The sequence below is a fragment of the Colletotrichum orchidophilum genome, assembly GCF_001831195.1.
Source record: "Colletotrichum orchidophilum strain IMI 309357 chromosome Unknown Scaffold_78.1, whole genome shotgun sequence".
Lineage (NCBI taxonomy): Eukaryota > Fungi > Ascomycota > Sordariomycetes > Glomerellales > Glomerellaceae > Colletotrichum > Colletotrichum orchidophilum.
This window is the reverse complement of record NW_019173034.1, coordinates 139,730-153,745: the sequence shown is the minus strand read 5'-3', so window position 1 is coordinate 153,745 and position 14,016 is coordinate 139,730. Positions and strand designations below refer to the sequence as shown.

The 14,016-nt window shown below is 53.1% G+C and overlaps 6 protein-coding genes across 6 annotated transcripts; 2 read left to right on the top strand and 4 right to left on the bottom strand.

Moving 5' to 3' along the window:
* Window positions 1-887: 887 nt before the first annotated feature.
* CORC01_08925 (26S protease regulatory subunit 7) lies at window positions 888-2,307 on the bottom strand (the record flags this gene model as incomplete). The annotated part of the gene is made up of 3 exons (XM_022620555.1): window positions 888-1,997; window positions 2,046-2,160; window positions 2,216-2,307. Coding segments are annotated over 3 exons (1,317 nt in total), but the record flags the coding sequence as incomplete, so codon positions are not given.
* Window positions 2,308-2,857: 550 nt separating this feature from the next.
* On the top strand, window positions 2,858-4,639 carry CORC01_08924 (T-complex protein 1 subunit delta; the record flags this gene model as incomplete). The annotated part of the gene is made up of 4 exons (XM_022620554.1): window positions 2,858-2,914; window positions 2,979-3,030; window positions 3,093-3,748; window positions 3,797-4,639. The coding sequence occupies 4 exons, from the start codon at window positions 2,858-2,860 to the stop codon at window positions 4,637-4,639; spliced, it is 1,608 nt and encodes a 535-aa protein (XP_022472944.1).
* Window positions 4,640-5,790: 1,151 nt separating this feature from the next.
* CORC01_08923 (uncharacterized protein) lies at window positions 5,791-6,559 on the bottom strand (the record flags this gene model as incomplete). The annotated part of the gene is made up of 2 exons (XM_022620553.1): window positions 5,791-5,910; window positions 6,071-6,559. 2 exons carry the CDS (start codon window positions 6,557-6,559, stop codon window positions 5,791-5,793), a joined length of 609 nt encoding a protein of 202 aa, XP_022472943.1.
* Window positions 6,560-7,962: 1,403 nt separating this feature from the next.
* CORC01_08922 (uncharacterized protein) lies at window positions 7,963-8,578 on the bottom strand (the record flags this gene model as incomplete). The annotated part of the gene is made up of 2 exons (XM_022620552.1): window positions 7,963-8,270; window positions 8,323-8,578. The coding sequence occupies 2 exons, from the start codon at window positions 8,576-8,578 to the stop codon at window positions 7,963-7,965; spliced, it is 564 nt and encodes a 187-aa protein (XP_022472942.1).
* A 349-nt stretch (window positions 8,579-8,927) lies between these two features.
* Window positions 8,928-11,391, bottom strand: CORC01_08921 (VTC domain-containing protein; the record flags this gene model as incomplete). The annotated part of the gene is made up of 3 exons (XM_022620551.1): window positions 8,928-9,209; window positions 9,269-10,885; window positions 10,942-11,391. 3 exons carry the CDS (start codon window positions 11,389-11,391, stop codon window positions 8,928-8,930), a joined length of 2,349 nt encoding a protein of 782 aa, XP_022472941.1.
* A 1,114-nt stretch (window positions 11,392-12,505) lies between these two features.
* On the top strand, window positions 12,506-13,916 carry CORC01_08920 (arginine N-methyltransferase 2; the record flags this gene model as incomplete). The annotated part of the gene is made up of 2 exons (XM_022620550.1): window positions 12,506-13,835; window positions 13,882-13,916. The coding sequence occupies 2 exons, from the start codon at window positions 12,506-12,508 to the stop codon at window positions 13,914-13,916; spliced, it is 1,365 nt and encodes a 454-aa protein (XP_022472940.1).
* Window positions 13,917-14,016: the final 100 nt, after the last annotated feature.

Here is a 14,016-nt window from a genome sequence, read left to right as displayed (position 1 = left end):
TTTCATATCATAGCGTTCAAGGTTTTTTTTCTTTTTTTTTTTTGATTGTCAAAACACTCATGAAGGACCTGTTGAGCGTACGGCCCTGCTAATGAAGGCATGCATATCATTTGGTAATGGGGAAATCTGGAGCAATGCTGAGGCAGCATGAGAGGTTTTGTTTCACATGGGAGGAAGATATCATTAGGGAAACCGCGAAATCAAGGGGTCGACGTATTACGACCTTTGTCATCAAGGCAGGTGGGCTGGAGAGAGGCCAGAGAGCTTCATCTAGCTGTAGTTTTCAATGTAATTATACAGCCAACAATACCAAGTCTGTCAAGCCAAGCCTCATGTCTAGGCGTTTCCTTCTGCATATTCATTCCCATGATGAGGCAGTATCTCGCTCCTCGGGCCGTTGGTCACATTACTGGACAACTCTGGCAATCTGCTACGCTGACGCCAAGAACTGTGCAGTGTCTTTGGGTTCTCCATTCGGTTTGTTTCTCTCCCACTTTTCCTTCCCAAATGAATGTTGCTCGGAATATTGCAATACGGATTCTGCTCTCGTTTTCTCGTTTTTCCCTGCTTTGCATGTGCGTCTCATGCCCACAGGTTTGACCGTCATCACTGGAAAAGGAGTTGAAGCCGAGATATGGAAGCAGAGAAGGCCAGGCTTGTAAAAATCACTTGTAAATCGCTTCCCGCGGTGAATCACTTCTCGAGGCAGAAAACCCGACTGGCACAAGAAAAGCATGATCTATTTCTCCTTTCTCTCAAAGGTATCACGCCCTCTAGACCTTGCCCGATTCCGAAGCCTGCCTATTCTTACAGCCTTTTAAAAAAAAGGACATGACGAAACTCCATGACCCCACCGTCTCGTCCGTAACCTTTGGATCCCCTCCTCCTTAGTTGTATTGCATGTAGCTGGCCGTCGAGTTGAACTTGAGGTTAGCCTTGATAACCTTGTCCACGGCGCTGAGGAAGTCTTTCTCCGTCGCTACCTTTCTCCGGGCGCGGATGGCGAACATGCCAGCCTCTGTGCAGACACTGCGAAGCTCGGCGCCCGTAGCGTTGGGGCACAGACGCGAGATGAGCTCCCAACGAATGTCCCGCTCGACTGACATGCTCTTGGCGTGAATACGCAAAATGTTGGCGCGGCCCTCGAGGTCGGGCAGGGAGAACTCGATCTTACGATCGATACGACCGGGTCTCATCAGGGCGGGGTCGAGAGTGGAAGGCCTGTTGGTGGCAAACATGACCTTGATATTGCCACGAGCGTCGAAACCGTCCAGCTGGGTGATGAGCTCCAGCATAGTTCTCTGAACCTCGTTGTCTCCACCAGCACCATCGTCGAAGCGGGCACCACCAATGGCGTCAATTTCGTCAAAGAAGATAATGCAGGCTTTCTTCGTCCGCGCCATCTCGAAAAGCTCGCGCACCATTCTCGCACCCTCACCGACATACTTCTGGACTAGCTCACTGCCGATGACTCGGATGAAGGTAGCGTCTGTTCTGTTGGCGACAGCTCGTGCGCAGAGGGTCTTTCCGGTACCGGGGGGTCCATAGAGTAGAGCACCCTTCGGTGGGTCGATACCGAGGTTGACGAACCGCTCTGGCGATAGAAGGGGCATCTCGACGACTTCGCGCAGCTTCTCAACCTGCTCCTTTGAACCACCAACGTCTCCGTATGTAACATCGGGCTTCTCCTCGACCGTCATCATCGTAACGCTTGCATCGATCTTGGGTGGAAGCGGCAGGAGGATCTGGTACTTGTTCCTATCGACGCCGACTCGCATACCCTCCTCGATATCCGTAGGGCTCACTCTCTCGCCCAGCTGCACGACGAACTTGGCAATCTGCTTGACGTTGATGACATATTTGCTCTTGGAGTCGTCCTTTTCGTCGGGGATGATCTTTGTACACCGGGCGACCTGAAGAGGCTGTTCTTCCGACATGCGTTGCCGGTCTGCTGCTACGTCCCAAAGGTGAGGAGGGGCAAGACCCGTATCGGATTCCTAGTCAAGTCAGCCCTAGTTGCATCAGCCACCGAGGGGCGTGGCTACCTTGACACCAATCTTCTCGTCTACGCTCGTTTGCTTTTCCTTGATCTGTTGCTCGAGCTTCTTGATGGCAGCACCATACGGGGCGGCGCCGTACGTCTTCAGCACTTGGATATCTCTGGGTAGTGTTAGTCGGCAACTAATCGCAGCTCTGAGCTGGCTGGGTGACGAACTCATCAGTCAACGGTGTGATCTTCTTCTCTTCAACTTCATCGTCTGCGTAGGTCTTCTGGTATTTCTCCCAGTTCTGGCCGGTAGCGGAAGGCTAATGCTCGAGTTAACACTGCTATCGATCAGAGTGGACACGAATGGCCCATACCATGATGTAGGATGAAGACTGGACGTCCTACTGCCAAATTATTTGCTTGGAGTGGTGTTGGGGGAGTTCGGTTCGTAGGTTTTGTCGAAGTAGGTTCACGGGGTTTCAAGGAAGCGGTCGCGTTCGTCGTCAGTGAGTCTGGTGCTGGGGTCGATTGAGGTGGTGATGGAAGACGGTTCCGTAATCCAGGTTGCCTTGAGCTCCAAAGCACGGGCCACAAATGCGAGGCTGCTGTGGAGCTAGGCCCGGTGTGGGCAAAATGCAAACAGACCCGATGGCTTTGCGTAGAAGGCACCGGGGCAGGAACAACCTGGCGGCCGCTAAAAAATATCCCACCGCTGGGGGGTTGCTACCTGAGAGAAAGTGGGCGATCGCAAAAGAAGGCGGCAGCGGGACAGGCCCACGACGATACCGATACCTTTGCACCCCGTGTTTAGCTTGTCTTCCCGACATCCAGTTCTCGATAACAAGCACAACACAAATTAGATTCGTCAAAATGGCTACAACTGCACCAGCCCCGGCCGGAGGAGGCTCTAGCAATGCTACTTTCAAGGTGTGAACTGCGCGCCCATGACGAAGCTTCTGGAGGTGAGCTATTGCTAATTATTTACCTACAGGACAAGGAGAAGCCCGTCGCCGTCCGCTCTTCCAACATTGTTGCTGCCAGAGGTGAGCAAGACGACAGGCCTACGAGCTTCACGAATCATTAACTGACCTGGCTTGACTGCTAGCCGTCGCCGATGCGATCCGAACCTCTCTGGGCCCCCGCGGCATGGACAAGATGATTCGAAGCGGAAAGGGCGAGACCATCATTACCAACGACGGCAACACAATGTTGAAGAGCATGTCCGTCATGCACCCGACAGCAAAGATGTTGGTCAACCTTTCGGCGGCACAGGATGTGGAGGCGGGAGACGGTACAACATCTGTGGTTGTCATTTGCGGTAGCTTGCTCGGCGCCGCCGACAGACTGCTGTCAAAAGGAATCCACCCTTCCGTGATCTCAGAGGCTTTCCAGAGAGCTGCTGCCGCAGCCGTCGAGGTTCTCCACGATATGTCACAACCCATTTCCCTCACCGACACAGCATCCCTGCTCCAGGCAGCCAACACATCGCTCTCCTCAAAGATTGTGTCGCAATACTCCAACATTCTCGGCCCCATGGCAGTCAACTCCGTTGTCAAGACTATCGACCTCAAGACGGCAGACAACGTCGATCTGAAGAACATCAGAATCGTCAAGAAGGTTGGCGGAACCATCGAGGACAGTGAGCTTTCGGATGGCTTGATCTTGACGCAGCCTGTTCTCAAGGGTGCTGGTGGTCCCGCAAGAATCGAGAAGGCCAGAATTGGTCTCATTCAATTCCAGCTCAGCCCTCCCAAGCCCGATGTAAGGTTACCCTTCAAGTACCCCTTTCGCGGTTGCTGACCAATCCAGATGGAAAACACTATTCAAGTGAACGACTACAGACAGATGGACAAGATCGTTAAGGAGGAGCGCCTCTACCTTCTCAACATGGTCAAGAAGATCAAGAAGGCAAAGTGCAACGTTCTCTTTATCCAGAAGTCCATTCTTCGCGATGCTGTCAACGACCTGTCCCTGCACTTCCTCGCCAAGCTTGGCATCCTTGCCGTCAAGGATATCGAGCGCGACGAGATCGAATTCATCTGCAAGTCTACCGGCTGCAAGCCGATTGCCGACGTCGACTCATTCACGGAGGACAAGCTCGGCTCGGCCGATCTTGTTGAGGAGGTCCAGTCTAACGGAGCTCGCATGGTCAAGGTGACCGGCGCCAAGGCAACTGGCAAGACCGTCTCCGTCGTTGTCCGCGGCGCCAACTCCCTCATTCTCGATGAGGCCGAGCGCAGTTTGCACGACGCCCACTGCGTTGTTCGCTGCTTGGTGAAGAAGAAGGCTTTGATTGCCGGCGGCGGTGCCGCTGAGATCGAGATCGCGTCCCAGCTTTCCAAGCGTGCGCGTGAGCTGACGGGTACCGAGGCCATCTGCTGGAAGGCATTTGCCGACGCTCTGGAGGTTGTTCCCACCACTTTGGCTGAGAACGCCGGTCTCAACAGTATCAAGGTCGTGACCGAGCTTCGTCACAGACACGAGCTTGGTGACAGGAATGCGGGTGTCAGTATCAAGTCCGGCGGTGTTAACACCAACATTTCCAAGGAGAACGTCCTGCAGCCTTTGTTGGTGAGCACCAGCGCCATCGAGTTGGCCGCGGAGACGGTGAAGATGATCCTCAGAATAGACGACATCGCCCTTACTAGATGAGGAAGGGAATATGAGTCACGAAATCAAAACCAAAAAGTAAAAGGGGAAATCCAGGCATGATGATCATGTACATTACGGCTACCTGGCTTGATTGCGGTGTAGACGTGGGTTGGGCCTGGAATAGAGGCGTCAAAACTATTAGAAGCTGAGAAAGCAATTGATCACACAAGATACCTTGATGACACCTCAACCTTGTCTCGCTGCCTTCCTCTAGTACGTTGGACTCCGAGGTTCTGTTCAGACCTGACTGAACGCATACAACATGAACTCAGCAAAGGGCTTGATACTACCGTTCGAATGTTGATTGCCACTCGGACCCCACTCGGTATGGTTGACCACTGTTGACCTCAGGTCAATTTGCTTCACTTTACTCATCCTCATTACTTATTTAGTTCCCCAATATGACGTTGTGTTGTGTCTGTGACATTTCCCCAAAAGATACTTTGTGTATCTATGAATGTGTTTCTAACGCGTACAAAGACGCTGCAGAAATCGACTTGATGACATTTCAAACGACTTACACTGTAAACTTGTATCTCCCTCCACGTCTTGTTGCTTCTTCAACAGAACCTTCAGCGGATGACTTGATGAGCATTTCGCATGTGTTCTCGCTTTGCACTTACGAGTCGGAACGACTTACATGACAGTCGTATGATCAGATGTTCTAGCCATGCTAATACAAATCAGAAACCGGCTTTTCCTATGAGTTCAAATCATAATAGCAAAATCAATCAACCCCAACGTCGCCAACTGTTAGGGACAGAGAACACCATCGCCAAGAGCACCCACCACCTGATATGAGCAAATTCCGGGACGACTTATATGGAAATCACAAGCAATGAGTCTTGATTGGTGGATCACTTGTCATTCTTTTATCCTAAAAGGGAGATCCGGCGCCAGAGCCCTTTCAGTGAAGGAGCGGATAATGCTATTCAACAACATTGAAAGCATAAAGAAAGAAATGACCATTTACCTGACATCCAAAGAAGAGAAAGTCGGAAACACACATCTCTCCCACTGTCCGATCCAACATCAACACCAGGAAAACCACCCCCAACCCCCCTCTTTCCCCCCCCTCTCCATCCCGTCAACAACAGCACCTATGGTACCACGAGCGTGGATGGGTGCCAGCAGATCCGTGTGTTCCTTACCTACACGATTTCAAGGGGCTTGAACTCGGCGGGGATGTCGGCAGCAGAAGTCACGTTGGGATCGGCGGCAATTTCGAAGCTAGATGGCGAGGAAGCAGCAGTTAGCAAAATCAGTCGGTGCTAAAAGGGATAAAAAGGCAAGGAAATTCGTCTATTTGTTTCCTTGGGCGACAAGAGAAGAGATCAAAGGAAGCGCATACTAGATAGAACAAAAAGGGCCAAGGTTAGCTGTGTCCATCTTTTTCAATGATGGGATCTTCTTGGGCACTAGATATCATACCAGTCTATCGAGCTTGTCGGCCTCGAGGCCAACAAGATTAAACTCTGAACCGTCGACAAGTACAAGAGTATCAGGCTCCTGGCTGGACTCGCACTTTTGCGGCTGACCCTCCACCAGCTCGCCGTCGACAGTACACGTCTCGCCGGCCTCCTGAGGAGCCCTCTTACGGTTGACGAAGCCGTAGCCGGCGCCCGTGAAGAGGAACCCGCCGGAGCGCATGCAGATGGAGGTGGCGCCGGCCGAGAGGATGGTGGCGCGGCGGTTGCGGCAGTCGCCGCCGTCGTAGCCGCGGCACTCGATGCGCCAGTTGGACGGGATGTAGCGGAAGAGGATGCTCTCGGCCGTGGCGCCGACGCAGCAGATGTTTGGGTTCAGGCCCCGGCAGACGCGGAAATTGCCGCCGCAGTTTTGGCCAAAGTGCTTTTGGATGTCGATGGCGGAGACTGAGACTGCGGCGGCGAAGCCGACTAGAAGTTGGAAGAATTGCATGTTTGCGAGTAGGGGGTTTGGGAGTTTTGGAAACGAGATTGGATGTGGTAGTTTACTTCTTTGACTGCTTTCTAGCTGGGGATGAAGAGGATGAGACGAGGAAAATGTCGAGAGCAGCATGCCCTTTTATAGAAGGCGAATACGTTGACACAGAGGATCCTATAGTCGTGACTCTCGAGACAGTCTGAAGGCATAGCCTAGATTTCCACATTTCTTGTTCTTATTTGAGTTGATATTGATCTAATTAGGTAAATCTATGTCGTTGTGACTTAGAACCAAGTCTCCAACTGCCTGTGATCCCCAGGGAAGTCCCGTTTGTTTGAGAGTAGACTTGTCTTTGAGCTAGTACTTGAACTTTCTCTCAGCATCCTCAAGATTCTCTAGTATATATCAAATTGGGAATAGATAGACTTGGTATGCTACGGCTTATGCCACTTTTGTTTTCAATAGTCTGCAGGGAGGTGGATAGAATACCCGCCTCACGTCAGACAAAAAGTCTCATTATCACGAAAAGGATAGACATGAATGGGCTATTCAGTTCAAAACATCAATCAGGCCAGAAGGAAACCTGATAACCCACTTGAGACATCCCTATATGGCTAGAAACGAACGAACCAAAGGATTGGCTGTAAGCAGTAGTTGTGTTTTCGGATGACAATGCAACATCGGATCGAACTGCATGTCGAGGCTAGTCGCGGCCCCTCCCGTCGAGCCTATCCTTCCAAGTCTATGTTTTCCCTATCGGAGTCGTTCCATCTTCCGAAGATTGCATAGGGCTAAGGGAAAATGATGATCAGTCACCCTCCATAAGGTAGCCAAGATGACTGACCCAGTCGTTTCCGTGATCTTCCCGACTTCTAACGGACGTATTGTAAAATCCCTGGCGGAGCCGAGACTGATTATCATGTACTGGGCAACCTAAAAATGTTCCATTCATAGCTTGGCGGATTCAGCTCGCCCCCGGTACTTCTTACTTCCTGTTTTGGTCTTCCAAAGAAACTTGGCAAGGGCCCTCAACAGTTTTGAGACCATTATCACTTACAGCAAGCTTCCCGCTTCCTATGACCACGCGTTACCAAACACCAAGAACTATTGATAAATGGGGCTTAACGGCCAAAAGGCGCGCGTTGTCAATGATCAGGAAAAAGACACTGTCGAAACGGTGGGACAACGGTGTGACGAAGGCCAGTTACCTGCGGGGCCGTCTCCGTAATCAGAAAACGGGCCCGCATAGTTTTCGGCGGTCATCGGCGACCGGGCGACCAAGACTCGGCTTAGGATTATGGTATCGGGTGAAAAGTAACCACATGGCGCATTTTACATCTTAGCCGTTTAGTTGCAGCTCTAGAAAAAGAGAGTTGACTAAAGAGAAACAGAGTAGAAAGAGCATGCGAAGTAAAAATTTAGAGCAGGTATTGCGCGCTGCCGATCTCTAAGACCCACGCGGGCTGGTACAGTAAAACACGAATTTGACCCAGTGTCACGGTCACTATCAGTTCTATAGAAATAGAACAAATCAGGTCTTTCTTCTTCTTCTTCTTCTTCTTCTTCTTCTTCTTCTTCTTCTTCTTCTTCTTCTTCTTCTTCTTCTTCTTCTTCTTCTTCTTCTTCTTCTTCTTCTTCTTCTTCTTCTTCTTCTTCTTCTTCTTCTTCTTCTTCCCCCCTCCTCCTCCTCCTCCTCCCAGGCGATGTACCTTCATCGCCAGAGTCGCTGCGGTCATCCTCTTCAATCAGAATGGGCTCGGGCTCGGTCTCGTCGTCACCATTCTCCTCCTCATCGCCAGCGTCTCCCTCGCTATTCTCGTCCTCGTCCTCCTCGTAAACGTCGAGCATCTCTTCGTCTTCCTCGTAATCGTCGTCTCCATTGTCGCTCTCTTCATCCTCGATCTCCGGCTCTTCGTCGCTCTCCGGCTCCGGAGAGATAGGGGTTCCGCTAGGGAGAAGGGGGCCACGCCCCGAGTATCCCTCGTCCTCAGCGTCGGAAAATCCTCCGAAGTCGTCGAGGCGCGTGCGAGGCATGATGGAATTGGGACCGAAAGGCGCGGGATAGTTTATTCAACGAGGGAGAGCAGGTCACGACCAAAGGCCAGAGATCTTGAATCATAAGCACAAGCAGTGGGAATACAATCCGATTCTGTCCGCTACAATCTAGGATATAACGTCGAACGTTGATATCGCAATAGAAAACATGATCCGTATCGAACTGAAACAAGTAAGGGGGATAAATACACTAGCTCACCATATTTAATAGACCATTTTTATACGACTCCGCTACGATGATACATAGTACAAAGAAATAACAAACACTCGCTTTTCCAACCGTACTAGAAACGGGGAGACGACACAGAACTACCGAGGCAGCCAGAGCTCACCAGTACGCTCGTTCCCGACCCTCAAACGCAAAGTTGAGCAGAACGGCGATGAACAGCGAAGCGCAGAGGGCGCTGGGACCCCACTTGTCGTAAAACTTGGCGGCCTTGCGATTGCGGATCGCGTTGCTTCTGTACAGGTAGATAACGACGGAGTAGCAGAGAGACAAGATGGCGAGGAGTGTAAAGACTCCAGCAACGATGAAGGACGCGTTGGTAGGCTTGGAGCCGAAGTTGAGGAGCGTGACGGCCACTGTGCCGACGTAGATGGAGTATTCGAGCTATTGGATTGTGTTAGCAGTCATTCAATGATTCCTGTTTAAGCGGCGATTAGGCTTACCCAACCGAGGAAGGTCCTCTCAGCCGCAAAGTAAACCTTGGGTTCAACGCGGACTGGCACGTAAATCTTCTTGCCCTTGGGAGCCTTGTACCTCTTGGTCTGGATAGCCCCCGAGCCGAAGAGTGTCGTTTGCGCTTCTCGTCTAGGAATCACAGAACCGCGAGGATGCGGCACGGTCCACTTGAGCACATCCACGGCGCGTTCGCCAAACGCTTGTGCTTTTGTAGAGGCAAGCGCCTTGTAGTAAGTCCAGCCTCCAACACGTCTGGCTTCCTCGAGGACCTCGTCAGCATCGTACTCCTCGTCAGAGTCGTACAAAAAGTCCTCATTGTCGACAGGAGCAATGGTATCAACGGTTTGGCCTTCGACATCGAGCGCGGTCCCGCCATTCCTGGTAGCTCCCTGACCGCTGGACTCTCCATTGGTGGCGCCGTTATTACTGGCAACCAAAGGACCCTCCTCGTCATCAGAGTCTAGTTCGTCGTCTTCATCATCGTCTGATGTGGTGGTGGTAGCCGACTGGTTGGGCCGGTGGATACCAAAGTCGTGCGTAACTGGCTTGCGGATATCCACATCCATTTGCGGCATCCAGAAGGGAAGCAAGTTGATGCGGTCGGGGAAGAGACAAGCCACTCCGTGAATAAACTTGGAGAACTTGGGCACGGCTTCCACGAGATGGCTGGAAATGAGCTGGCGAACCCATTCTGGAGGTTCTTGGCCGAGTTGCGTCTGAAGCTTGACCTCGAGAACAGCGTAAGGGAACCGCACAATGTCCTCGGGTGGTAGCTGTGAAAAGGGATAGTCGATACCAATGTCCATACGCCTCCAGTTGTCGCCGGATCTCTTACGGCCGTCCAAATTATCTTCGCGGACCATGGTCAACTCCGTGTCAAGCGAGATTCGCACTCGAGCGTCAGCCGGGAGCTGGAAGGCAGTGCGGTTGTAGAAGGACCGGCAGACCGGCTTGTATCCCTTTTTGAGAGTCGAGTACTGGACCTCCTTTGCGAGTCTCTCGTCCTCGGCAATCTGCTTTTCGGGCTTCTTGCCCTCCTTGCGCGCCTTTTCGAAGAGAGCGGCGGGGAGAAGCTCGCCGCGCATGTAAGCGTTGACATTCTTCTCCTTGACCGAGAATCGCGCTTTGACGGATTTCTCGCCGGTCCAGTCCTCGCGATGGGTCTTGCGCTCTACAAAGATGTTCTCGCTCTGCATTCCACCGTACCATCTCAGACGGATGGCCTCCGCACCCTCCGTCTTCTTCAGACGGCCCTCGTACAGATCCCAGGTCTCCGGGTTGTCGTAGTAGATGGAAGTGATGGCCGAGTCCTGGATCTCGAATTCCTTGCTTGCATTGAAGACCAGCACGGGCAAGTGCTTCAGGATAATGAGCTTCAGCTCCGTCACGTTGTCCGGGTGGACCCAGTACTTTGTCGTATTACGAACGAAGCTTCCCTGAGAGCCACCAGCAGCGCTGTCGCCCTTGACCGGGTTGCCCCTCGTCCTGACCAAGTCGTACAACTTGGAAAGCTGAACCACGGAAGCGTCATAGTTTTCCTTGTAAAATGGCTTCGCTTTGAGTCGGGTGTCGAACACAGGCTTGAGGTGCCAGCCAGTGGTTTTCTAATTCCTTGTCAGCGAGCGATCCATGCGGACAATGTCGAAAGATGGGGCCTCACGTCATGCTTCTTGATAATCTTATAGAATCCAGTATAGTTGAGCTGGACAAACTTGGCAAGATCGTGCACATCGGCAATAATGTCGCTCAAGTCCTCCTCCAGCAGCATGAACTCTTCCTCGCTCGGGCCGTCCTCACGGGGGCCACGCTCGACGAGGCGGTTGACGACGCTCTTGACCTCGCGCTCGCTTACAGCAATGCGCCTCGAGATCTCCATGGCCTTGACCTGTTGCTTGGTGTGGACCTTGTCGAGCTCGGCTTCGAGCTTCTTCACGAAGCGGCCCTCATCCTCCTCGGACCACTCGCGCTTCCCGCCCTTGCCCTTGCCATTGTCAGTGGGCGTGATGAGCCCGGTGGCGGTCTTGAGGTCGGCCTTGAGGGCATCATAGTCGATGTAGTACCATTGGTACTCGCGAATGATGCTCGAACGGAGCTGTTCGCCGAACTTCATGACGACAATGCCAGGAGGGGCGCGCCAGGATTCGCTGGGTGCTAGACTTGATCGCCAAGTTCGTTCCTGTGTCTTTGTATCATAGACAATTAGCATGAGGAGTCGGCTCTCAAGGGTAATGGCATCATTGGCATGGTAAAAACAAAAATGCGAGTCAAGAATCGCCCAGAGTGACTTAGGGAAGGGGGTCGTTGACGGTGGAGCCAATTGAGGAGATTTCTTCGGACGGAGTCTCACCTTGTGCACCTGGCGCCGTGTAACCGACTGCGCGAAATGTTGCAGATATGAGTGAAAAGCATGTAGGGTTGGGAAGCTTTCGCATGGGGCGCGGCCGGGTGATGCAGGCAAAACAAATGGAGGCGATGGAATGCGAGGCGGCGGCCGACATTTACGAGACAAGCTTCGGACAGGGGGGCTCAGACGGGGGTCAACTACCTTGGTAGTGCCTGCGATGCCAACCACGTTAACGGAGTGACACCGCACAGGCAATCTGCTCTGCCATCCACTATTCTGGGGTCCCTTATTCTCCTATTATATTCCTCTATGATCACATGCAAAGCTTCTTCTCTTTCTTCGGTTTACAGATCTATTTCATACTTTCAGAACCTGACAGTTTGTCCAGATCCTTTCATCTCACAGGGCACATTAAGTACGCGATACGATAGACGATGGGCGCTGGCGCATTCGCCCTCCTCCCGTCGTCTCTCCCTCGCAGGATCTTAGCGGTCCTGACCCAGTAAAACGCAGCTCCAACCCGGCTTAGCTCCAGGGAGTCTGGGTGTCTGGCTCCAGTTTCCGCTGGTACCCAGAGCTAGCCGTAGGGAGTGACAGGGGGTCCATTGGCCAATTGTGAACGACGGATGCGCACGTGCGACAGACGTCACAGCGACTGCGGGAGGGCTCGAGAATTTATTTTTCTCTAGTTTTTTTCTTCGGCGATGGCGGGGTCGGCGGGGGATGCATGCCGGCCGGACACGGCAGAAAACAAAATTCTAGACACCGGCCGCATATCGAATTCCCTACCGTACCACGGACCTAAGCACCCCTACCTCCGGCACTCCTCCCTCCCGATTGCAGTACCACACTTCCGACCCCCCAATTTAAATTCGCAACCATGGCGATCGACGACTCGATGCAGTCCCGCATCACAACAGACTGCCCCGACGCAACTCGCGAAATCCTCCTCCACGCCTGGAGCCATGACACCTCCGCCCTGAAGAAACTCCTACAAGAACCCGGCCACGCGAGCTGCCAGGATCCGACGACCGGCGAGACACCCCTCCACGCCGCCATTCGCGCTTGCGGGCCTGCCCCCGCCGCTACCACCGAAAACGACAATGACAACGATGACGGAGACAACGGTGAAGACCTACAGGTCGAAGAAGCCAAGGAGACGGTCCACGAGCTCTTTCTCTCCGGCGCAATCTGGAATGACGTCGACAACAATAACGAGACGCCGGGCTGCCTCGCCCTCCGCCTGGGCCAGACCTCGCTCTACAAGCTCTGCGTCGAAGCGGGCGTGCGCGCCGAGATGCTCTTTGGACTTCTCGACGGGTACGAGGCGCTCTCCTCGGGGGGTTCTGAGATGGACGAAGACGAGGACCAGTACGAGGCTGTCGAGGTGACTGATTCCACAGACGCGGTTATCGAGGATGTAGAAGACACAGAAGAGGCCCCAGAGCTCGTCGAAGCACCAGCAGAACAAAAAAGGTTCCAGCCCCCCACCGTCGAGGACCCAAGCCTCAACTCGGAAGAGTATCTGCGCTCCAATCTGACCTACTCGGACGGCAAACTCGTCGACGATGGCGGCAACGGTGTCATGATGGCCTGGGAGACGGACATCATGCGCAAGAGCGTCGACGCCCTCATTCCCCCTAACCCCGCCTCCGTTTCAGCCACCAGCGGCAAACGCATCCTCAACATCGGCTTCGGCATGGGCATCATCGACACCATGTTCCGCTCAACCTCCCCCTCAAGACACCACATCATCGAAGCTCACCCTGAAGTCCTCTCGCACATCGACGCCAACCCCTCCGATGCCTCCAAATTTGGCGCAGCATGGGAGGCCAGCGGTCCCGAACAAGGCGCCTACAAGATCCACCGCGGCCGCTGGCAGGACGTTGTGCCGAAACTCCTCGAGGCCGGCGAGGTCTACGATGCAATCTACTTTGACACCTTTGGCGAAGACTACGGCCAGCTAAAGATGTTCTTCACCGAGTTCATCCCGGGTCTGTTGGATTTTGAAGGACGCTTCAGCTTCTTCAACGGCTTGGGGGCAGATCGGAGGATATGCTACGATGTGTACATCAAGGTGGTGGAGATGCACATGGCGGATGCGGGTCTAGATGTCGAGTGGGATGAGATGGATGTGGACATGAAGGGGTTGGAAAAGGCTGGCGCCGGCGAGTGGGAGGGAGTGGTGCGCAGGTACTGGACTTTGGACAGTGAGTCTCCATTTTACACCGCATCACTTACGCTAATTGATGACAGAGTACCGCTTGCCCACCTGCACGTTCATGGGTTGATTGACGCTGGGGGTAGGAAAGATGCTTGTATGAGCTATCGGATAGGTCCGGTGGATATGACCGTAGAACCCATGCAGATAAAAAGTCCCTATCAACAATT